The 24,865-nt window shown below is 45.6% G+C and overlaps 1 protein-coding gene across 1 annotated transcript in view; it reads right to left on the reverse strand.

The window, feature by feature from the left end:
• Positions 1-548: 548 nt before the first annotated feature.
• The window catches only part of FBXW8 (F-box and WD repeat domain containing 8), a 107,747-nt gene continuing 83,430 nt past the window's right edge, over positions 549-24,865 (reverse strand). The window contains exons 8-11 of the mRNA XM_066370821.1: positions 21,275-21,402; positions 6,501-6,674; positions 2,876-2,986; positions 549-2,537 (exon numbers count right to left, since the gene is read on the reverse strand). Coding sequence (XP_066226918.1) covers positions 2,393-2,537; positions 2,876-2,986; positions 6,501-6,674; positions 21,275-21,402 — 558 coding nt within the window. The 3' untranslated portion in view covers positions 549-2,392. The remainder of the gene's footprint in view (positions 2,538-2,875; positions 2,987-6,500; positions 6,675-21,274; positions 21,403-24,865) is intronic.

The following is a 24,865-nucleotide window of genomic DNA, read 5'->3' on the forward strand; positions in this document are numbered from 1 at the left end:
GTCTAGGACCTCACCAGGGGAGGCCACTGTATAACAGTGGGCAAGGTTGCAGTGGCCAGTGTTTATCATTTAAAAGCATTAACCTCTAAAATGTGGGGCCTCGAGGGGGTCGTCAGCTCTCCCTCAGAGGAAGCGCTGACACCCCAAAGGGGGAGCTCTGGCTCGATGCCACCTCTGACCCGCTGAAACGTGGCCAGCCAGGGTGCGGCTTCTGCTCGCCGCGGGAAGGGGATGCCTGGTGTCTTTCAGCATGAATTATTGCCTGGGCAACGGCGGCACCAAGGCAGCACGTGGCCTGGATTGAAAAGCACAATCTAGTGGCAGAGATGAAATTCTCAGAAAAATGCCCTGATATACAACTTCACATATAATCTTGTAGGTTTCTTGGATCCTGGGCTAGGAACCCTGTAGTGGTGGTTCTGGGTAAAACTCTGGACAGTAAAAGCAGACCACCAGGCATAGTGAGATCCCCAGAGCTGGGGAGAGCTGTGTGCTGGGCACTGATACCCTACGCCATGCAGGAGGTGACAAATAATTTGAGCAGTAAATAAATTTTAAAATTTAATATTAGTACCAACACAGACACACTATGAAGTAGAAAGCAACAGTCCTATGTTTGGAATCAAGACACAGGAGCCCGGGGCCGGGCCCTCGGGCTCCCCCACAGCACAGGCGACTCTTCTGTCGGGGAGACGGCGGGGACCAGTCCGGGACACAGACGACTACAGATGACACTAGCTCAGGCCCTGGGAAGAGGTTCCCTCGGGGAGCCAACGAGGAAGAAGGTAAGGTGGCTGAGTGGAAGGGGGTGGTCACAGGCCCAGACTTTTCTGCTGCTGGTCAATGTCATGTCTCAGGGAACTTTGAGCCTTTCCCCACGGGGTCGACCGCTTCCAGGATGTGCAGTTTATAGCAGGAAACACTGACCGAGGTCGGCCTGCTCAGAGGTGACAGCTTGGGTCCGATAAACTTTCCTTCACAAAAGCCAGGCACTTGTCATGAATGGGAGGTAAGTTATAAACAGGTTGGGGGACATAGACACACACATACCCGAGCTTGTAACATTTTACTGGACCAGCTGCTGGCAGTATTACCTGTTTTAGGCTTTCTGAGGGGACAGCATAGTTCTTCTGTTAAGTCACAACTCCTCCCATCCCAGCCTCATCTCCTGGGTTCTGATGTTGTGCTTCCATTGTTACCCAGGTCCAGAGGTGATCATTTTCCATTTTGATTTTCTGCTTTAAAACCCAGTTAATTTTGGAGTGTTTGGAATTTGTAGGTGTATGTTTTTATTAGTTAGCTCTTTGTTTGGTTGCCAATGTTGTTGCATTAGGATGGGGGGTGGGGGGTGTCATGAGTCTAGCCTGTATGGTATCAATCTCTGTGCAGGCTGAGATTTTCCTGGTGGTCCTCAGCCATGGTCACTTTCCTTGCATGGCCTACAGGTATGTGAAAAGGTATGACCTCCACACACATCTTTTGGATCAACTTGTAAGTTAAGTAAATCCTAATGCTTAAGTGTTCTTATTGCTGTGACCCACGGATCTCGTCTCCTCTAGTCCTGTCCGTGTTCGCTCTGGCACTGGGCGGGCCTGTCGGGAGGCTGCCGCCAGAAATGGGGTAAACCAAGGGGCGTGCTGGTTTGAAACAAGCTATCAAACCGGACCGTTCTCCATGGTGGTTTTAGCTCGGTGGTTCCTCTCCTCACCCACCCTGTTGTGGAGTCACAGTCCAGCCAACCCCAGGGTGGTTGTCTAGTCAATGATGATGTAGAAAATATCTGCTCTGTATCACACGTCATACACACAACAGTAAGCGAAGCAGTCACTAATGAAGAAGTGGTAGAAATATATAGGGTGATTAAAAACCATGGGCAGCTGTGTGGAAGGTGCTGCTCAGCCCAGGTGATGCTGGGGGGGCACCCACAGGATGGGCGGTGCTGGGGCCTTGCAGGCTCGGTGGCCAGCAGGCAGGAGCAGGGCCCAGGAGGCCGTGTTCACAGTGACAACCTGGCCTCAGCTGGAGCTTCTACCGGGCCCTGCCCTGCAGTGTCCACCATGACATCCCAGAGAGAAGGGAGCCTGGCTGGGGGTCACTCACAGACGCAGGGCGGGAGAGGGTGGGGCTGGGAGGAGAAGGCAGTGTAAATCTGAGTCATCAGTGTGGGGAGCTCAAAGCCACGGCAGAGGGGACAGAGTAAGATGAAACCGGAGCAGGTGGAACTGCTGGGAGGCGGCCAGAGGAAGTGTCCACACAAAGGGGAAGAGCAAGGGCATCCAGGAAAGTGGGGTCACACGTGCACCTGGGGGGCTCTCCTCCCCCAGACCTGACACGGTGGCAGAGCTCCTGTTTTCCAACTCACAGCCCTGGTTCTCCCCGTTTTCTCTGATCCCTAGATGCTGTCGTAGGGGAAGGCGAGCGCGAGGTCGTAGCTGTGCCCCGCCATGGTGTCGCAGGATGAGCGGCAGATGGGGATAGTGCTCTGGAAGGCCAGCTGGTCCACTGCAAACTCGTAGGCGTGGATCAGCCCACGGTGCCTGGAGAGACAGACGACTCTTTGCAGCAGGCGTGGGGCTGAGGCAGACAGCAGCCCCTGTGCAAGCCCGTGGGCCCACAGGTGCTGGTCCCTCAGCCCTGTCTCGGCACATGAGGGCAGCCTTTCCTTTCTGTGTCCCAGCCCCATGCAGCTGTCCTGCAGACACAGACTCTGTGGGGAAAACTTAAAACAGGCACTGAGCACACTGTTTGCTAGTATCACTCACTGTTGCATCTGCATTAGGCTGTGCCCGAGGGCACACCAGAGAGGGAGTTTTGGGGGCAGTGGGGTTCCACTATAAACCCACACGTCCGGACCACCCCTGCCCAGCCCACTGACCTCCGGTGGGTGGCGAAGCTGTCCAGGTCCGAGTTGCGCACCACCCTCTCGTAGGGCACGTTGGCAGTGATGAGGCGGTGGCTGTTGAAGTTGATGTGACGGACGGGGTGTCTATGGCACAAGGGAGAGCACCCGTCAGCACCCCGGAGACCGAGTGCGTCCGGCCCTGCTGCCACGGCCTCGGCGCTGGAGCTACGAGGGCTTCTTCCACAGGGGAGCAAACACCCCGGAGGGTGGTCTTGACTTAGCTCCCAAAGCTAGTTTGAGCTGGGCCTCACTCTCTACACAGGTCTGAATGCCCCCAACAACTGGGTGTGTGGTGGACATAACGCATAATCTCGGCAGCACGTGGCAGACAACACCCGTCTGCCAGGCTGGCCTTGGACAGGTCAGCCAAGCTCCCCGGGCCGGGCGCCCCAGCGGTGGGCATGGGGACCCTCAGTAGGCTCCCTCAGTCCTGAAGTCAAGGGGTACATGTAGCCCAAATTGTGAAAGCACATTCTGGAAATCTTGGGATGAAATGTTCATTCTAAAACCTTTCCTCCATTACTCACTCTGGTCACAGCCGGGAGCTGCAGCCTGAAACCACGTCCTGTGAAGCCCAGGGAGGGCCGCGCTGGCCACAGGTAAGACGCATGTTCCCACACAACAGCTGGCACAGATGGGACACAGCACTCAGCCCGTGGGGGAGGCACAGTGTGGGAGGGGACACGGGGGAGTTCATACACGCTTCTTGGCTAGAGCAGAGGATTCTCTTGTGAATAATGAGAGTCAAAGGGCAGCCAAGCAGCCCCGTCCGCCCAGGGCTTTGCTAGGAGCCCAGCGAGGCAGGCGGTATGGAGAGCAAAGGGTGGTGTGCGCGAGACTCGGCCCCACCACCAGAAAGCGAGGGACAGGAGGGCTGAAGAGCTGAAAGGGAACAGTGAGGCAGGCCAGACAGTCCCCTGGCAGCTGGACCAGAGCCCAGGAGGGAACCGCCTCGGCTCTGAGCACTGCGGCAGCAACTGAAGAGTGGGGCTTCAGCCTTGTCTAGGTGGGAGAATGGCTGTGCCTTTACAAACCAGTTAGGAGGGCCTGCCTGGCTGCACCAGGCTGAGCCGGCCCTTACACAGTTCAGAGGGGCTCTTTCAAGGCCAGCGGTTCGGGGTGTCAGTGTGCAGAACTTTTAACTGCCCTGTGGCACCACCTGGTGGCAACTCTGTGCGGCACCACAGACAGAAGGCAGAGGGAACTGTGTGGATTTGTGGAGGAAGAAAGCTGCTGGCCGTAGCCCTCGCCAGCCCTGCCCTCCGGGGAGGAAATCAGTTTTCTCATAACCTCGCCAGTTAGTCTTAACTCTTATACTATAAGAGACCACTATAAGATGTAGTTCACACTGTTCCCCAATGTATAATTATCTCCCATATCTCCCACTATTTTCCCATATTCTGAATGAGAATTTCCTGCACCTGACCTGAAACGGACAACGAAGCCTGCTGCCTCCTCATGGATCTAGTGACTAGACTCTAGTCCAGTGGTTCTCAACCTTTCTAATGCCGTGACCCCGCAATACAGTTCCTCATGTTGCGGTGACCCCAAACCAAAAAATAATTTTGGTGGCTACTTTGTAACTGTAATTTTGCTACAGTTATGATTCGGAATGTAAATACCTGATATGCATTATGTATTCTCATTGCTACAAATCCAAAATAATTTAAACATAGTGATTAATCACAGTTAGTCTTAACTCTTAAGTAAATATTTATTACTAATGGACCTCCTTACCTAGTGTATTGGGGCTACCATTCCATAAATAGCTGCTTAACTAATGGATCTGTTTTTTCCAGATTAGTAGCAAGTTTTCTATATAGAACAGTGTGAACTACATCATAGGATACACTGTAGTTTCTGCACAGCATGGTATCTTTCAGGGCTCTTTCACACTATAAAGCAGCAGTTTCTGCAGTGGAATCCACATCTCATTTACTTCAATGGGAGACCCGTGGATTCCGCAGAAGAGAGATCCCCTGTACGGCAGAAATGCAGTTCCGACACATTTCTTCCTCTCCTATTCAAGTCAATGGGAGGCCGCAGCAGATTCTGCTCAAATATAGAGCATGTTGCTTAATTTTTTTCACACTAGAACTTTTCCTAGAGCAGAAAAATTCCAAAGGTGGAATCCCAAAAGACTTCTATAGGAGGCAGATCTTTTACACTGCAGAATCTGCACAGCAGATTCCTCAGTGTGAGGCCCCTTTCAGTCTATTGGGGGTGGCGGATTCCACCTTTGGAATTTTTCTGAATTTTCTCATTCAGAATATGGGAAAATAGTGGGAGATATGGGAGATAATTATACATTGGGGAACAGTGTGAACTACATCTTATAGTGGTCTCTTATAGTATAAGACCGATGTAGTTCACACTGTGTAAATGTATGGTGCTTTGTGTAAGTGTAAGCTGCTTTGTGTACTGTGTAATGATTACACACAAAGCACCTTACACTTACACAGTATTGTGTGTATGGTGTGTGAACTGTTTTTACATTATTAACCTTTTTTACACCAGCAGGCTGTCTCGCAGGCTCTCTTGGCTCTCTGCCTCTTGGCTCTCCGCCTCCTAGGCTTCTTTCCTCTGGCGCTTGCTGCACCCGCCCACTGACGACGTAATGCGCTGCTATGGACTGTGGAGCATCCCCCCCCCCCCTGCTTCCCCCGCCCCTTAGGCCCCTGACCGATGATACAATCACGTCTGCGCATGACCGCAGGCGTTCAGTTTGGAATGCACGTCCATAATGGCATGTGTTCAAGCTGAATAGCGCTGCTACAGATGGTAGTGCGGCTTCTCAGAGGCTAAAGCCATCAGAAATAAGTATTTTCCGATGGCTTTAGGCGACCCCTGTGTTTTGGTCGTTCGACCCCCGCCGGGGTCGCGACCCACAGGTTGAGAACAGCTGCTCTAGTCCATCGGGATTTGCAGGCCTGGGCATGTGCTGTCCCCTAGTGTCTTTACAGTGGCACTAAGGGACCACTGCAGAGAAGGCTTGTGGCCTTTTACCCTACCTGCCTCCAAACGGGGTCCCAGGTGGATGTGGGTAAGGTGGATGCCCCTGCTCCAGGCTTCCTCTGCTTTCAAGGTCAGGAGCAAGCTGGGAAATGTTGGCCCACTTAGATGTACCTGCACCTGTTAAGCCATCTGTCTGTGCTTGGGATATATCTACTTTTCTCCTGAATGTTCTAGTTAAAGGTTGAGATTGCAAATTCCTCCTAGTTCAGGCCAGAAAACTTTCAGGCCTAAGTGCTCTTCTAAACAGTGTGAGGAAATCACCTCCTGCACGTTGAGAGTGGAGTGAGGTGGGCCTGGCCAGCCCGCCTCCCACTGCCACACCTCACCTGCACCTCAGTCAGGGAGTCCTATGCAGCCTCTGCCCGAGCTGGGACTGAATTACGGCCGTTTTAACAATGTGAGAAAGGTAACGCCTCTCCTCTGACCAGCTCCAGTTCTGAGCCAGAGTTGCGTTGTCTGAAAAGGGAGACAGCAACAGCAGCTACCTCGTGGGGTGACGGTGAGGGCGGTGACCCCCAGGTGGCACGGAGCAGCAGGCCCGCTAGCATCCTGTCCTTATAGAAACCCCGAGAAGCAGCCTTACCTGGAATGAACCTCCCAGAGCTTCTGGTTCATCCGATAGTCCCACAGCGACACCAGGCCCTCCTCGCCGCCGCTGACAATCTTCCAGTCATCCATCTGGACTGCAGACACGCCCAGCTGGTGTGCAGAGAGGGACAGGGCGATCTGGTCGGTGCGCAGGTCATGGATCCTCACCCTGGAAGACCCCAGATGAGCAGAGATTGTAGGTAAAGCTTAAAATAACACAGTCCTCAGTGGCACCGGTTGCTCTATGCACAACAGTCCTGTGAGTACAAAGACTATAAAACCCCTTCAGTTGTAAACATGTTAATACCAATACACACTGTTATCTCCTAGTGTACGGTCATACAGAGGAGGCCAGGATGCAACAGATATGAACTAGTTTAGAGCCCACATCTGTTTAAGCAGAACGACTTAAACGTACACTGAAGAGAAAGGCTCAGGACAAATCCAGGAGCTGCCTGTCACTCACTCAGGGAAGACACCTGTCCTGGACGCATGTCCACATAGAGGGAGCTGAGACCTAACAGTGCATCTCCGTGGGTGTCAGCCACCGATTTCTGTCTCAGCACAGAAATTTTGCTGCTGGTGTAATATACTGTTAAGGGCAAGAGGTAAACCAATTACGCTTGTCTGCCACCTGAACCCTTACCTGGTTGGGGAAATAGCACTTTTTGAGTATTTAACTCTGTAATTCATCACCATCTTGTTAAAATTTGGGAAAGGAACAGCTATAGTGAAGAGTATATGGACACTTGGCAGTCACTTACCATGACTGTTCCACTTATCTAAGTATCACTGGCCTTATAATCATCTGAATGTGTTTAAGAACCTCTTTAAAAACTATTTTTATACAAGTGTGTGCTGACCTTCCACATAAGGATACATTAGTTAATGAAACAGAAATCTCTTATCCACCAGAAACTTCAACATACTTAGCTCCTGAAATAAGCCACATGAGCTAAAACGGAAAGTGAAAAGACTTCTGTGGAGGTGGACTGAGCAGACCCACGCTGTAACCTATCTGGTGGGGGCCCTGGGCAAACATAACGCTAGCGTGGTCAGCGTGACCACAAGCATGTGTGTGCCACCAAAGACGTGGTGAGAAGGGGTGACCGGGAACATGTCCCACATTCTCAGTTACGTGAGCACGCACACACAAATCTATTGTCAGAGGTCAGAGAGAAAAGTATTTAGAACCAAAATTCTATACCAAGCTTACCTACCAAATTTAAAGGCATAATTGGGAGATTTTTTGTTTTCTTTCAACAGGAAAGGACTCAGGGTGAGCCACCTATAGATGCCCCTGAAAAAGTGTAGGTCACTGAAAGAAAGAGATGTAGCAAAACACCAGGACTGTGAGCAGCCACCACGCAGCGACGCGCAGAGCAAACACAACACAGAGGGCAGAGCTGCAGTGAGACTTACTGTGTCTGCTGGGGCAACACGTGCACACAGGACAGACCCACCTCCAGGAGTCCCTGGGCTATGAATGAACGAGATAGGTTCTGTACATTTGTTCTTCAGGTGAATTTGTATGGAAGTTGGAACAGATATGTTAAGTATTTTTACCTTTCTGTGCACATAAACATTTTCAAACCTAAAGAACCTATCTCATTCGTAACCCATGGACTGCCTATATTAAGCAGAGCTTCAGACAGGTCACAAAGCAAAACTCAATATATGCTGCAGGCAATAGGTAGCAATTTTAATACCAGGCAAGGGATTTGAGAGAAAAAAGTATTAGGAGAGCATACTTTAGAATGATGAAGGGTACCATTTACTATGTGTGCAGTAAAACCCGGGGAAAAAAAACCTACATGAATCTATTTTTTAAATTTGATTTCTTTGGTCATTTTAATATATTCAGGTTTTCTATTTGAGTCATTTTTTAAAATTTCCAAATTTGAAGACTTACATGAATAAATGGCTTTCCGGGAGAATAAGAATGACTGAAACTGACCCCCAGGGATAGAAAATCTAAATGGATCAAGTAACAAAGGGCAAACCGTGTCGAGGAGTAGCTGGCCCAGCCTAGAAGGACCAGCCACCAGGGCTGTGGCCACAGCACCACAGGAGGGAAAGCGTCCCGACTCTCCCATAAAGCCAGCGCCCTCTTCCCAGAAACCTGATGCGGAGAGGGGTGAGAGATGGCTGTGGCCTGGACGGGGCTCGGTCTGGCCCAAAGCAAACACTAGCCGCACGCATGCGGGCGGGCCCGTGACATACAGTACAACACACTGTACTGTAACAAGTACGGTAAACACGGTCATTTCCATGGATGCTGAAATATAACACTGATTCCTAATAAAGAGTCTTTAAAAAATAGTGACCTACACTTTTACCATTATTAATTCACATTGTTTTAAAAAATTGGATACAATTAGAAAAAAATGAGGTGGGTAAATTCATCATTAGAACAATCCAGTAGTAATTCAGAATCAAATGCAAACTAACCACTATATCTTATGTACCAACAACCACTGGTTTTAAAACACTTATAATAGCAATTAAAGGCAAAATACCCTATTCTCATCTTAGAGCTCTACCATATATCATAATAAATCGTAGAGGGCTCAAAGTGTTAAACATAATCAAACAGGGAAGGCCTTTCTAAATAGAAAAAAAATGAGGAAGTCATAAAGGACACTATTGATGACTGTATATGAGAGTGTGTGTGTTCCCCTCATGGGGAAACGGGTAACCAGAAGGACTGGCTGATGCCTTCAGATTGACAGTCAAGATTGATGACCCAAAATTAAAATGAGAAAAGTAAAACAGTGCACAGAAAAATACTAATGGCTTTTAAATGTGTAAGATGTTCAAGTTCACTGGTGATAAGAAATATTAGGAAATAAAACTAATGCAGCACACCACTTGTGCCCTGGGTACCCAGCAAAGATAAAGGTTGGTAGAACGCTGAGCCCCTCCAGGTGGGAGGGACCTGGTGGATGGTACTTACTTACGTGCGGCTGATGTGACCACAGATCCCTCTCTGGGAGTGACTTGGTAATATTCATCAGAATAAAAAATACTTCACTCTGACCTAGCAGCCTTGTGTCCAGGAATTTATCTAGGCTACATCTAATATATGTGTACAAATGCACACACACACAAGGCCATTAGCCACAGCACTGTTTTTTTTGCAGCAAAAGATGGGGCTTCTGTTTCAGACAACTGTTGACCGACTCATTGAAGATCACTTACTACTGCTGGATAAAATACAACTAACATCCTTTTAAATGCACTGCTGAGCTCACAAAATAAGCAACTTTCCCAGAGCCCAAGCTGAAGACACGCCTGGAGAGCCAGAGCTGTCCTGTCAGTGCGCATGTGCGGTGGGGGTGTGGCTGTTGGCAGGTGCCAATCTCAGAAGCCAATGGGAGTGGATCTCACCTTGATGCAGGCCCACCCACTAGGGGTGGGAGTGAGGAGTACTGAGAGTCCTGCTTTATGAAAAAGCCAAATAAAACTTGTACAAATGAAAACATAGCCCCCAAAATTCAATTCACTAGCTAGGCTGACCAAGTTTGTGAATTAGATGCTACATCTGACAAATGACCTAGAATGTGGCACAGACACTAAAATGAAAACCGTGAAGAAGAGGTTAAGAGAAAGGAAGAAGATAAAAGGGCAGTTCAATATGTGCCCAAAAGAAGGCCCAGAAGGAAAAAACTGTGTGGCAAAGAAGTAATATTCCAATTGTTAATGGTTAATGTTTCCACAATTAGAGGCATACACTCAATGAGCAGTGATCAGAATCAAGAGAAATACTAAGAGCATCATAAAGTGGGAATATGCAAGAGTCAAATGAGGTCTTAAATGCAACCTAAGGAAAAAATGACATTACTATTAAGGAATAATGATTAGACTGACAGGAAAAATTAGAAACATTTAAGTTGTCATGAATTTGAACGGCACAATTAACCATCTCTGTCAACTGAGTGCGGTTAAAGCAATTATGGAGCAACTGGACAGTGGAGCCCATGCAGTCATTAGAGAACAAGGCAGATCTACATGCACTGACAGGCAGCCATCACCAAAACACTGCTACACGTCCAGACCATGGGGCTCCAAGTGACAGGTGTAGGGGCTATATGCTGTGCATGTGCAGACACCCTTTAGAAAAGGCTAACTTCCCAGAATACCGACTTCTCCCTATTTACGTGATTAATCAAGTTAGAATTGCATAGGTTACCTGTTTAAGTAAAATTGAAAAATTTTAAAGCAAAAAATCTTGAAGGACAACTCCAACAGGTAGCAGTTACCTTGGGGAAGAGTGGCAGTTGAATGAGGGAAATATCGGTGGCTTTTACTTCTAGACGCAGCTGTGTTTAAGAAACAAGCACTCACTGACTGGAGAGGCACGGGGGCCTTCAGAACTGTGGCCACGTCCTGGTTAAGCTGGGTGGGGCATGCACAGGCACTGTTACTCTAAGTCAGTGGTTCTCAAAGTGTGCGCCCTAGAAGATTTCCAGGTGTGCCCTATGGTATTCCAGAGAAATGTGTCTGTTGGGGACCAAAACACCAACAGAGTTTTTGGAGTTTATATTTTGGGGGGACAGAGGTGTGGGGAATTGGCTGTAAGCTGATAGTCTGCACAAGCCCCCACCTCACTTGCCTGATTAGGCTGCAAAAGGCTGTTAAGCTATGGTGCTGGATTGTTTACACTACCCCCCCCCCCATGTTCCCCAGAAAGACTGGAGGCAAGTTTCTTCTATCCTTTGTTTGGTGTAGAGTTAAGATGATATGTATGGTGGGAGTTTTCTGCACTCAACACAATTAAGAGTAAAAAGAGAGGAATTCTTCAATGTATTGATGAGGAAATGAGAGTTTGCCTTTCAAATATAGGCCCAAACATTGAAGAAATCGCTAGGACACATCGGGCTCATGTTTCTCATAAACCCAAGAATGAAAAAACTTAATACATTTGCATTGGGACCTGCCAAATTTACTAAATCTTACTAAGACTGTATCTATATATATAAAAAGATAACTTTTTTGTTTGTTTATTTTTAACCCCTTTTTTACGAATTCTAAAAAGCGTAACTCAAAAAATGTAACATAAAAATGTTTTTAAATGTCAGAATTTAATTTTGTCATATTTATTTTGTTTAATTACCATAAAAGCATGCTTGGACTTTATATTTCTTTAATAGTTGACTTAATTATTATAACATTTCTCAAATTTGTATATAGTGCACCTATACTTATTTGTACAATTTTAGATGTGCCCCGACTTCAGAAAGTTTGAGAACCACTGCTCTAAGTTATACACACACCCGTACGCATGTTCTGTTCCAAATATGCATGTAGTCTAAGAGCACAGAGGAAAGGTCCATGACTTCATCCTGGCTGGGACATGCAACCAACTAGGAGGCACATATTAATGGCGACCTCCATTACTCCAGCACGCTGTTCAACCCCCCACTTCCCAGCAAGCGGTGCAGAGGACAGGAGACGCACTGGAGAGCCATGGTCTCCCATCAGCACTCAGTCTCAGCACTGGTGGCTGCGGAAAGGGACAGAGGTCTTAGTGCTGTAACGAGAACTCTGCCTACAGCTGCCACGGCTGCTCCACTTACTGATGGGGGCCTGAAAAAGATGCAGGAGAAGAAAATTCTAGCCCCAATACTTTTCAGCGCATATTTGGTTAACAGGGGTCTATTCTGCTGTGGTGATTTTCATAAAGAGCCCCTCTGTTGAATATTTATACTCCATAATTTACAGTTTGGCTGTTAAGGAGACAAAGGCAAACACGGATTTGGTCCAGAAGTTCAAAGTTTGCCATCTGTTTTCCTATTGTATTTAGATACCAGCATGGATGGCTCCAAACAAAATAAACAAATATACCAAAAGAAACAGCACTCATGTATTTTGTGTCACCAAGGAGAACAAAAATGGGCCAAAACAGACTTGAACTTCTCCCCATAGGAAAAAAAAGGAAAAGCATTCACAGGACATCTCCTTAGAGAGGCAACACTCTGGTTTCTTGTCGACAGAAAGAGCAAACACCACAGTGTGTGAAGTCCATGCGAGCCATTCAAATTCACATTAAGAGCCTGGTGTCTGCCTGGAACACCTGACCATGCGCGGCACCAACCCGAGCTGCAGCGTAGCTTGGCAAAGCCTGAGTCCTCAGCACTCAAATCAAATGCTTGACGCTGGGAAACAGGTAGCACAGCAAATGGGCACAAATGTACGCCAAGACAACTGATTCCAGACAGGAAGAAGCCAACGTGAGAGTGTGAATCTCTATCTAGCGTGTACTCATCAACTCTGCCCATTGAAAAGAAAAATAATTGGTCCAAAAGCTGTAATTGTATTATGTTTAATATTCATGGTTGGGTTTGGTGGGCTGTTCCAACACTCCCTCTCTCCAGCCCCTCTCTAATGGAAATCACACCATAGGAGTCTGCTCTAGCCCGCCAATTAAAACAAAAGACACCAGAACCTTCCAAAGACTCCAACAGAGGAGCATCCATCTGATGGGCAGGAAAACGTGCTGGAACGGAGAGGGAGGCACGCTCTGGTTGGTCCTGTGCTGAGAGCTTTGAATAACTTATTACAACACTTGCAGATGGAGCAGATACAACATTTACACCCCACTCCCCCCCACTCCCTCCCCCCAACAGCAGGCAGCAGGGCCAGCAGCACACCACAGCTTTGTGGTTGTCAGGGCAAGAAGGAAGCTCTGAGACTCTTTAATTGGGGGGGTCACAACTCAGGGCTAGCTGCCCATTGCTTTGGATTAAATAATCCCATATAACATTAAGGCAAACTGTACTAGATGGCAGAGATGAAGCCTATTCCGACGCCGGCTCGGCAGTTTCATTAAGAAGGACCTGACCTTCAGGGCTATATTTCTATCCAGAAAATAAAGGGAACAAGCAAGAAGGCATTAAAACGCAGGCTTTTAAAAAAGACCAAATTAATCAAAACTAGTATTTTTTTTTAAAATCAATACATGATTCTGTTTTGTCTCATGGAACCTGGGCTGTTAAAGAGGATATTAAATATAACTTTATATGCCAAAATCAATAGTTTTATGTATATAACACTGCTGATGGCCTTTAAGTGTAAAAACCATCCCTGTTTAATTTAACTAGGCTATGCTGAGAGCTCTCTACTTAAAAGTTGTGTCTCTGATGCTGGGTTCTCTGTATATTGCCCATAAAGAGTGACAGGTCCCTTGGACTGACCACTGAGCCGCCCTGGACCACTCTCAGCCAGATCAGTATTAGATGGCCTTGAAGAACTCTACCTGACCGAACCGTTCTTTGACCCCTAACAAGCCAGCCCGTGCTACTACCCATGAACAGAATAATGTATATGACAGTGTTTTTCAACTGCTGGTCCGGGAAAGAATTAACCTGATCATGTATGAAGATCAGGGCAGTTAACTCTTTCATGGACCTGCGTTTGAAAGACACTGGTATGTAACACCGAAATAATAAGGCACATGACCCCTCAAATTGGAAAATGTAACTTTAATATCCTTTTTAATTTTAAAAAGGTGAATATACCTAGAATAACCCCTCTACTTTATAGTCAATTGATTTTCAACAATAGTGCCAAAACAATTCAGTGGCGAAAGAACAGTCTTTTCAAGAGATGATGCTAGGACAATTAGCTATCCAAAAACAAGGGGAAGAGGCTGGACTCATGCCTCACACCATAGATAAAAATTAACTCCAAATCCACTGTGACCTCACTGTAAGTACAAAAGTACAAAACAGCTTTGAAGAAAATGGAAGTAAATCTGTGACTCTGAGCTAAACAATGGCTTTTTGAGTATGATACCAACAGCACAAGTAACAGAGAAAAAAAAAGAGATGAACTGAACTTCATCAAAATAAAAACTTTTGTGCTTCAAAGGACACCATTAAGAGAATGAAAGACAACCCACAGAATGGAAAGTACTTACAAATCATATCTGACAAGAGACTGGTATCCGGAATACATAAAGATCTCTTATAACAATGAATAAAAAGACAAATAATCCAATTTTAAAAATGGACCAAGACTCTGAATACACACTCATCCAAAGAGGCCAAAGAGCACATGAAAGGATGTTCAACGTCATTAGCAATCAGGAGAATGAAAGCTAAAACCAAGGGTTCTTGACTTTTTGTTTGATTTCTTTGCTTATCACGATGAAAGAAGACTTGAGTTGGGGTGGTGAATGCACAATGCAGTTTACAGATGATGTATTAACAGAACTGGTACACTTGAAACTTTATCTTATTAACCAAGTCACCCTAATAAATTTAATAAAAATTGTTAAACACCACAATGAGGTACCACTTCACATGCATTAGGACAGCTATAATCAGAGACAATGGCACACACTGGTGAGGATGTGGAGAAATGATAACTCTCATAATAGCCACTTAGGAAGAATCTGGTAGTTCTCAAATAGTTAAGCCCAGAGTAACCATATAAGCCAGCAATTCCATTCCTAAGTATACATCCGAGAGAATGGAAAACTTACATCTACACAGAATTTGTATTTGAATGATAAACAGCATACATAATAGTAAAATATGGAAACAACCCAAATGTTCTTTAACTGCTAAATGAAGGACTACAGTATATTCATACAATGGAATATTATTTGGCTATAAAAGGAATGGGGTAGTGATTCATGCAACAGATTTATCTTAAACATGCTAAGTGGAAGAACCCAGTCACAAAAGGTCACATCTTAAACAATGTAATTTATATGAAATGTTCAAAGCAGACAGATTCTTAGAGACAGAAAGGAGATTGCTGGTTGCTTAGAGCTGGAGGATTTGGGGAAAATTTAGAGTGACTACCAATGGGTACAAGGTTTCTATTCAGAGTGATGAAAAGGTTCTAAAATTAACTTGGTGATGGGTATAGAACCTTGTGAACTTTACACTGCATTGTACAATTAAATTGGTGAACTGTAGGTATGGAATTTTATCTCAACGCTGCTAAAAGCAGTGGGATTTGTTGGTTCAGTGAATGTTGCCTTGACAACCCACTAACATGCCATTGCCCCCCGCAACTCTTGAGTCTCCCCAGCAGAGCCCTGATAAGCCTCTTCATTCTAGATCACCGAATTCACTGGAAAAGAATGAGCAGATCACAGATGAGAAGACAGAGCAACAGAATGGGAAAGCACCTCACTTAGCACAGCCCTCTACTGCCAACTCCAGTGTTTATTTATATCATTTAAAAGTAAGGGAGGGTTCTGATTCTGGCCAAAATGGAGTAAGCCCAACACCACCTCTATCTTCTGGTGACTACAAGCAAAACCCCTGGACAAAACCAAAAGCAAACACCTGAGGACTGCAGAGAGCTGAGACAGTGGGTTGTGAAGAAGGGTTTCTCGTTCCTCCCTTTCCTCTCTCAGCCCCATGCTGAGGATGAGCTCCAGCAGCTGAGCTGTGGGCTGGGGCAGGAGCTAAAACTCTAACAGCAACGTCACCATTGTGAAGAACCAAGAAAAAGGGCCCCTGCAGTCCAAAGAATGTGGGACGAGTCCCAACTCACAGAGCTGCATGGTGGTAGCGTGAAGGTAGGTAAAGCGCCGAGAGAACCCTCATCTCTGGTCAGAGGCCTGAGAAAGAGGCTGGAGAGTACAGGGATGACGAGAGCACCCTGGATAAGGGAAGCCCATAACATGTGTATGCCCCCCACCCAGAGATCCCAGGCTCAGCTGTGAGCTGTGCAGGGCAGATCCAACGGACTACAGCAGAGGCTCTGAGAAAGCAACTGAGAGCAGCGCCCAGCAGACAGAGCCCGGGAAGCCCAGCGAAGGTCCTGGAACTTGAACGGGCACTGGAATCACCACCATCAGAAGGCAAGGCAGAACTGGCTGTCTGAGCCTAACCACGGTCACTGCCTGCCTTAAAAAAAAAAAAAATCTCGGCCCTGGCTGGTTGGCTCAGCGGTAGAGCATCGGCCTGGCGTGCAGGGGACCCGGGTTCGATTCCCGGCCAGGGCACATAGGAGAAGCGCCCATTTGCTTCTCCACCCCCCCCTTCCTCTCTCTCTCTTCCCCTCCCGCAGCCAAGGCTCCATTGGAGCAAAAGATGGCCCGGGCGCTGAGGATGGCTCCTTGGCCTCTGCCCCAGGCGCTAGAGTGGCTCTGGTCGTGGCAGAGCGACGCCCCGGAGGGGCAGAGCATCGCCCCCTGGTGGGCAGAGCGTCGCCCCTGGTGGGCGTGCCGGGTGGATCCCGGTCGGGCGCATGCGGGAGTCTGTCTGACTGTCTCTCCCCGTTTCCAGCTTCAGAAAAATACAAAAAAAAAAAAAAAAATCTCAACAATCTCCAGAGGATTATGCAACAGAATCGGAAGTAGACACAGCATTCAAAATGTCCAGAATACAACCCAAAATTATCTGACATACACCTCCACCCCCCCCAAAAAAAAACCCAGAAAAATGTGACCCCTTCTCAAAGGAAAAATCAACTAATAGATGCCAACCCTAAAACAACTCAGACTTTGGAAATCATTAGTGACTTTAAAGCAGCTACTGTACCTATATTCTATGAGGTAAAAGCAACATAGTAAGAAAGACTGACCATTTATAGCAGTGGTCCCCAACCCCCAGGCCACAGACCGGTACAGGTCCGTGGGCCATTTGGTACCGGTCCGCAGAGAAAGAATAACTTACATTATTTCCGTTTTATTTATATTTAAGTCTGAATGATGTTTTATTTTTAAAAAATGACCAGATTTCCTCTGTTACATCCGTCTAAGACTCACTCTTGACAATTGTCTCGGTCACATGATACATTTATCCATCCCACCCTAAAGGCCGGTCCATGAAAATATTTTCTGACATTAAACCGGTCCGTGGCCCAAAAAAGGTGGGGGGCCACTGATTTAGAGCACAGAAACAGAAATTATGAAAAAGAACTGATTGGAAATATTTGATCTGAAAAATACAGTGTGTCCGTAAAGTCATGGTGCACTTTTGACCGGTCACAGGAAAGCAACAAAAGATGATAGAAATGTGAAATCTGCACCAAATAAAAGAAAAACCCTCCCAGTTTCTGTAGTATGATGTGGCAGCATGTGCGCATGCACAGATGATGACGTAACACCGTGTATACAGCAGAGCTGCCCACGGCCATGCCAGTCGAGATGTGGACGGTACAGAGGAAAGTTCAGTGTGTTCTGTGGCTCGCTAAATTCGAATCCGTGACCAAAGTGCAACGTGAATATTGGCACGTTTATAACGAAGCGCCACCACATAGGAATAACATTACTCGGTGGGATAAGCAGTTGAAGGAAACCAGCAGTTTGGTGGAGAAACCCCATTCTGGTAGGCCATCAGTCAGTGATGAGTCTGTAGAGGCTATACGGGATAGCTACCTAAAGAGCCCTAAAAAATCTGTGCATGAGCCTACACTGAACTGCACTGAATAGGTATGAAACTGGGAGAGTTTTCCTTTTATTTGGTGCAGATTTCACATTTCTATCGTCTTTTGTTGCTTTCCTGTGACCGGTCAAAAGTGCACCATGACTTTACAGACACACTTTACAAAATCCGAAATAAAAAAGTCACTGGAAAAAAAAAAAGTCACTGGATGGGCTCATTAGCAGAATGGAGATGACAGAGGAAACAGTCAACAAACCTGAACTTAAGTCAATAGATGTCATGTAATCTAAAGCACAGAAAGTCTAGGAAAGAAAATGAACAGCATTAATGACCTGTGGGACAGCAGTCACATCATTGGAGTCCCAGATGGAGAAGAGCAAGGAATTAGTGCAGAAGAAAAATATTTAAAGAAATAATGGCCAAACACTTCCCAAATTTGGTGGAAAACAAATTTATACTCTAAATGCTTGGTCAACCCCCAAACAGACCCCCCTAAGCTATTAACTCATTTTTGCCTTTGATGAACGTGAGGTGAGGCCCTTACTTTCATTGAAAACACCATTGATTTTAAGAAGCACCATTACTTTATATAAAATAGTAAAATTCTGCCAATTTAATTTTAAGATGTCATTGCAAAAGACACATTCAGATTTCACAGAGGTGAAAATATAAGGAGAAAAAAAAAAGTACGTCTTAGAATAAATACAAAACATCCAGTGTTGGGCACTCACTGAGCACTAGAAGATACTGTGGGAAGTAGAACAGACACAAGCATCCAGCCCTAATACCTAAGTTATGCCACCCCTCTTCTGACATTACTCATCACTTTCTTCCTGCTTTACCAGGAAAAGACAAAACACGCATTTAGAGAAACTCGTTGATCTACAGTTAAAACTCTTGGGCAAAGCCCCTTGGCCCCCTCACTTTATAGCCCTTTTCTCCCAGTAAGGGAAAAGCACAATCCAATAATAACTCAGTTTCTACTCTAATCAGACTCTTAATCTTCATCAGACTCTATCCTCTGTGTGTGTTTTTTTTTTCTAGAAAGGGTAACACAGGCTAAATGACCTTTTTTAAAAAAAATTTCAGTCTATTTCCATCCACCCTCACTAAAGAAACTTCTTATAAATCCACCCATGTTTACAAATTAACTCAAGCTGACTTCCTTATTTTGATGAAAAACTATCTTTGTCTTAGTCTGGGATAGGTTATTGTACTTTAGAGCTCATTTCATTCTCAAGTTATATATAAAGTACTAAAAAAACGTATTAGGAAATTCAGTTTTTTAAATTAAAAAAAAAAAAAAAAAAAAAGAGGTTGTTCCAGGTTTTTAAAAATGGCATCAGCCATTAAGTAACAGCCAAGGATATAGTTCTCTTCACAGTGTTTGACCCCTTACTACCACTTTTGAAATAAAACATAAGCTGCACAAGCCTGGGCGTGCCTCCCTAATGAAAGCCTACTCATAGCTATTAAGGCTTTGGGGGGAAAATATAATATTTCCCTCTACTACCATTTATAAGTTTAGATTCCTTATTTTTTTCCAGATGTACAATTTTTAACCCCTAGCTCTCCAGCTCACATTGCTAACAGTGCTCCTCTGACTCAGGAATAATCTCATGTGGGACGGTGAGGCCCTGATGTCTGGCACTGGTCAGGCAGCTGGCATGCAGACCCACAACTGCCCTGCTCGAATGCCACTTTGGACAGACCCCTCCCCAGCTCCAAGTCACTAGTCTGTTCTTTTCATCCATGGAGACAGCGGATTAAAACAGAAACAAAACAAACTGGTTTACTAATAAGATGGGCTAACCATGGTCAAATTTGGACTGCAGAATGGCTGAAAACCTTGTGCACAGTGTTTAGCTTCTCTTCTGTCCACGGTCCCATGATCAGGCAGCCCTGCTCCCGAGGGAAAGTCAGCTTCACTAAATAGACGGACCTCAGATGAGCCGGCAGTCCCAGGCACAGCGACAGTGGCCATGGCGACCTGGCTTGTCTGTTCTCCTAGAGCTAACTGGGCTACAGAGTCTCTTCTCTGGAACGCCATCTCAGTTTCCTGGGAGCCTGGCTGTGGCTGACCACCTAAACGGTCACACTGTAAACACGCTCTGAACCGTAACCCCGGTCCCCGAGCCGCCATCCAGGTGCCCCGCACGCCCCCTGCACATGCTGTCCTGGAAAGCGAGTAGCTGCTGGGCCCCCGTGGGGAGGCTCTGTCAGACAAGCTCAGAGCCTTGGTGGAGCGCAGCCCGGAAACTAAAACAAGAGCGAAACTGCAAACTGATGTGTTTCATTTACCAGGACACACGTGGGGCCACTTATCAAGCCTCACTTTTTTTTAAAGAGAAAAACTGGACACACTGAGGAGTCCAATTCTCAAGGCTTGGAAATACCAGCGATTTCGGGCGGCCTTGAGAAAAATGATCAAGTATTTTTCTTCAGTAAAGCACACTCACATTTTCTTTTGGCTCTAAGGGAAGGGGGCTGGTAGAGGGGTGAAGGTAAGAAGTTGAAAATATTTGACAAAATAATTATTTTTGCAAGCTGCTGCAGTCGTGCGCAGGGCTCTGGGCTTTGGCATGCAGGAGCGCCCACCTCGCGATTTGATCCCCCCACAGAGCAGCCGGGCATCTGCACTGGGGCGGGCTGGGGAAGGCCGGGGGAGGGGCACTGGCAGGCCCTGGCCTCCGGCCATGCTACCTCTCTTCAGGGCACTGGATCAGACATGGCAGATAACCAGCCAAAAATTCAAAAAAGAAGAGAAAAGACAAGGCGAGAGGGCATGGGGAGAGAAAAAAACCCAAAATTTGGACACAGAGAGTCTTTTCAGACACTAATCCTTTCGTGCTGATGGTTCCCGGAGCGTCCGTGCCTGGCACCGGACCCGGCACCGGGAAAATGCGACTCCCTAAGCCAGTGTGTGAAGAGAGGCTGCTAATCACCTAAATAGAAACTGGAATCTGTTCACATGAAGTCTCTCTCCCCCATCACCAGAGGGACACCATAGCGTTCTGAAATACACTCTTGACATCATTTGGCAGGCAAACCTATTTTGTTGTACATGATTCATCCCTTAGGTTATTGTTTTTAATATTAGAAAGTGAGCTTTTAAATGCCAAACAAATTTTGCAGCAGGGAGACAAAAGATATTCCAAGTGGTCTCAACGGACCTTCCACCAACTGCGTCCACCAAATGGCTTAAAAGACAACCTTCCCATGGTGTTGCAGAAACAAGGAGCGACGGCGCTGTCCAACAATTACCTAATACGGGACTTTGTCCTCCAAGTTCACAGGGACAGTACTTATGGGACCGGACTGGACCTGGGGGGCAAAGCTGGGGAGTGAGGGCTGGTGGCTGAGCCGTGACAGGAACTGCTGTGGCTGCAGAAGCCGGCCCGTTACTGAGACGTACCTCCTGTCCGTGTTGCCGCTGACCATGAGGTTGGGAGGGCTGTCCTGGAGGTTGACACAGGTAAAGTCACCAAGCGCGTTGCCCAGCTTTGAGAGGCAGCGTTCCGCTTCCAAGCTGTAGACCAGGATCTGGGGGGAGAAACATGCAGGTGCCCGGTTACATCCAGCAGACCCACACGCAGCACGGCTCACTACGGCGCCTGTCCAGGCAAGACCATTACCTCAGCTCCTGTTAAAGATGTTCTGCCACTGAACATCCTGACCTTTTCCAGGTAATGATATTCTAGGGACATGGCTGTTAAAGTGACAAAAGGAAATGCAAAAGAAAATAAAGGAAAATCCAGAGTGAGTTCCTCAGGCCAAGGTGCAAACCAACTCGAAGGACCCAAAGAAAAATGCCAAACAAGGAAGTTAGATTTCCCAGTTTCCTAACCCAGAGAAAGGCGTGTGGAAACCGAGGTCACTGGCTGCTGCTGGTTTGGGATCAATGGAAAAGTGAAGATCAGAAACCTGCAGCTGAGCCAGTGTGGTGCTCCTTCCTCTCCCTGTATTTCTATCACAGAAGGTAAAAGGAGAGGTCGCATCAGGAGGAGGAAGCTTACAGAGTTAACCACTAGGTGATTCCTTTAGACCAAACTGCACACCCCAAAACAGAGTCCTGGTCCTAAACATTTTTCTCATCAGTCACTGTCCACTTGCTAATTTTAAGCTCTGTTCCGTAAGGTATGGAGGCAAATAAGAAGGTATTCTAGATCTCTAGACAGTGTATGCATTACACCTGAACACTTCCATGCCTTCTCTCCAGCAAAAAGGGAAAAAGAGCATGGTCATAAATGATCTTCATGAAGATTACTTACTGGTAAGTCTTTTAATTATAAAAGAAAAAAAATAATTCAACTCAACATTAAATGCTTGCTATGAGTCAGTCACTATTGTAAGTATTGAGGACACAGTTCTTGCCCCCAAATTCACAGTTTCAGAGCCACCTTAGTGACGGAGTTCTGTGCACACATTCTGTTCTATTGATCACAGGGTTAAAATTAATCACTGAATTCAAAGTTTTATTAATGTTTTGTAGGGAGAGTCTCCTCTCTTACTACACATACGAAAACGTGCTTTCTTTTTCTTATCAACCTATTTATTTATCAAGTATTAGTACACAGGTTCTTATTTTAGCTTTGAGAAGTTAATTGTCTCCATCTTGAACTCCATCTATCTCATTGTCAGCACATATTTCTAACAAGTAAACCTTTGAAAATTCCTAGTGGTCCAAGCAATGCTATGATATTAACTAACTATTGCTAATAGCACCCGAAAGAAGGCAATTTCAAATTTTAAAATGCCCTTTTAATCCATAAAGATTATACAGAGCAAGCTAAATTTTATTTTTATTTTCAAGCAGTTGAAAATAAGTTTCCAAGAAAATTTCAATAATTCTAAAATATCCAAAATAAGGTGATTCTTCCAGGTAAGAACACAGAATTGATCAAATCTTCTATCTACAGAGACTACCTTAAAAATTACATAAAGTCAGCTACTGGTGGGAGAAAAATTAAAAACAGGAACCTCATGGACTGTCATAAAGGCAGTATTTTACATTTATTATAGGGTTTTCAACAGGGTTCTTGGATTCAATAACTTCTTGTTTTTAAAATATTTCAACTTCTGCCCTGGTGAGTTAGCTCCGTTGGTTAGAGTGCATCTCGAAACACCGAGATTGGGGTTTGCTCCCTGGTCAGGGCACACACGGGAAGTGACCAGAGAGTGCACAACTCGGTGGAACAACAAACAAATGCCTCTTTCTCTCTGCTTTCCTCTGTCTCTTGAAAATCGATCAATAAAAAAAACTTTTAAAAGTAAAATTAAATTTAAGATGAATACTTCAACTTCTATAGCAGGAAGGTAGGCCTTTGAAATATAAAATGGTAAATATAAGAATGAAAATCTGGCCTGACCGGGCAGTGGCGCAGTGGATAGAGCGTCGGACTGGGATGTGGAAGACCCAGGTTCGAGACCCCGAGGTCGCCAGCTTGAGCGAGGGGTTACTCAGTCTGCTGAAGGCCTGCGGTCAAGGCACGTATGAGAAGGCAATCAATGAACAACTAAGGTGTCACAACACGCAATGAAAAACTAATGATTGATGCTTCTCATCTCTCTGTTCCTGTCTGTCTGTCCCTGTCTATTCCTCTCTGACTCTCTGTCTCTGTAAAATAAAATAAAATAAATTAAAAAAAAAAAAAAAAAGAATGAAAATCTGACATTGAGTTAGTTTCTATTCTTTATTTTTTCTAGAATTCTTTCTTGACAAATGGATGGACCATTTCTGAGGGATACAGTGAGATCTCATACCTCTCCAAAAAGGCTCTGCATCAAGACATCTAAATTAGTCATCAGGAGTCAAAAATTTTCTAAAATGTTTAATAATTCAATGAATCAGAACTATCTGAAGAGTACCTTCATCATTACGTTTAGTTAAAGACCACAGAGATTAGAAAACACATTACCCATCTCAGAGGCGGTTCTTTCCCTGTTATAAGTCCCTTAACGACCTTTACCATTGCCCCCGCCCTCCCTCCCGTGCTCTCTCTCTTTTAATAAGGTTGAGCAAATGGGACTTCATTTTATCTGATTGCCAGAGACTAGTGAGATTAATTATTCATGCTCACACTCTCCCTCTTGTTAAGACCATGCATTAGACTAATTTTTCTCTTTATTGCCCTAGTTGGGCGAGTCTCAATCCATGGCCACTTGACTCGCTCTCAGAGGTGTATGGATATGCTAGAAGGAAGGGAAAAACTACCCAGAGCTAAAATCGTGGAGAAGATACTCTGTGCTAATGTGACCGCCAAATCAATAGCTGTTGCTGGGGATTTTTCTTTTAAGTACCAAGTGGGTATTACAAAAGGGCTTAAATAGTGGTTATAGGGCCAATTTTTATAGGAGTCAGACGTTTCTCTAAGAGTTTCTATAACAATTAAACCAGGTTAAGATAGGCCTATATTTTGCAAAGATAACTACAGAGATGCAGTGTGTGCATTCTGGGCGGCCTTCCCTGCAGACCTTGAGGGCACCTGGGAGAGGCCAGCATTGTCCGAAAAGAATGTTAGCAGAACGTCCGTTCTGTTTTTCAGTCTTCTTTGAGATTGTAAAGTAATTTCGTAAATCCTAGTCTTAGAATCCTTCTGATTTTGTCCAAGTTCATCTAACATAATGGAGTTATATAACAGAAGTGGTGGCCTCCTGTATCTCCATCTCTCAGAAATCACCACTTGAACAGTTTAGTGTATACACTGCTAGACTTTTTCTATACACCTCTGTCTCCCCCCTTTCCCCATATTTGTGTGTAAAATTATTCTTTTTCTATGAATGGGATTATTATTCTTCAATTTGGTTTCCCTAGTAAATAACAGGAGAGTTCGTTCCTTGTCAAAACCTATAGGTAAGACTTGTTTTTTAATGGTGGCATAGAATTCTCTATGGATATATCATTCCATACTGATGGACTTTGGGTTGTTTCTAATTTTTAGGCAAAATTAATAATGCTGTAAGTCATACACCAGCTAGTTAACAATACTTATTGATCATCTTCCGT

This window comes from Saccopteryx leptura, chromosome 2 (genome assembly GCF_036850995.1).
Source record: "Saccopteryx leptura isolate mSacLep1 chromosome 2, mSacLep1_pri_phased_curated, whole genome shotgun sequence".
Lineage (NCBI taxonomy): Eukaryota > Metazoa > Chordata > Mammalia > Chiroptera > Emballonuridae > Saccopteryx > Saccopteryx leptura.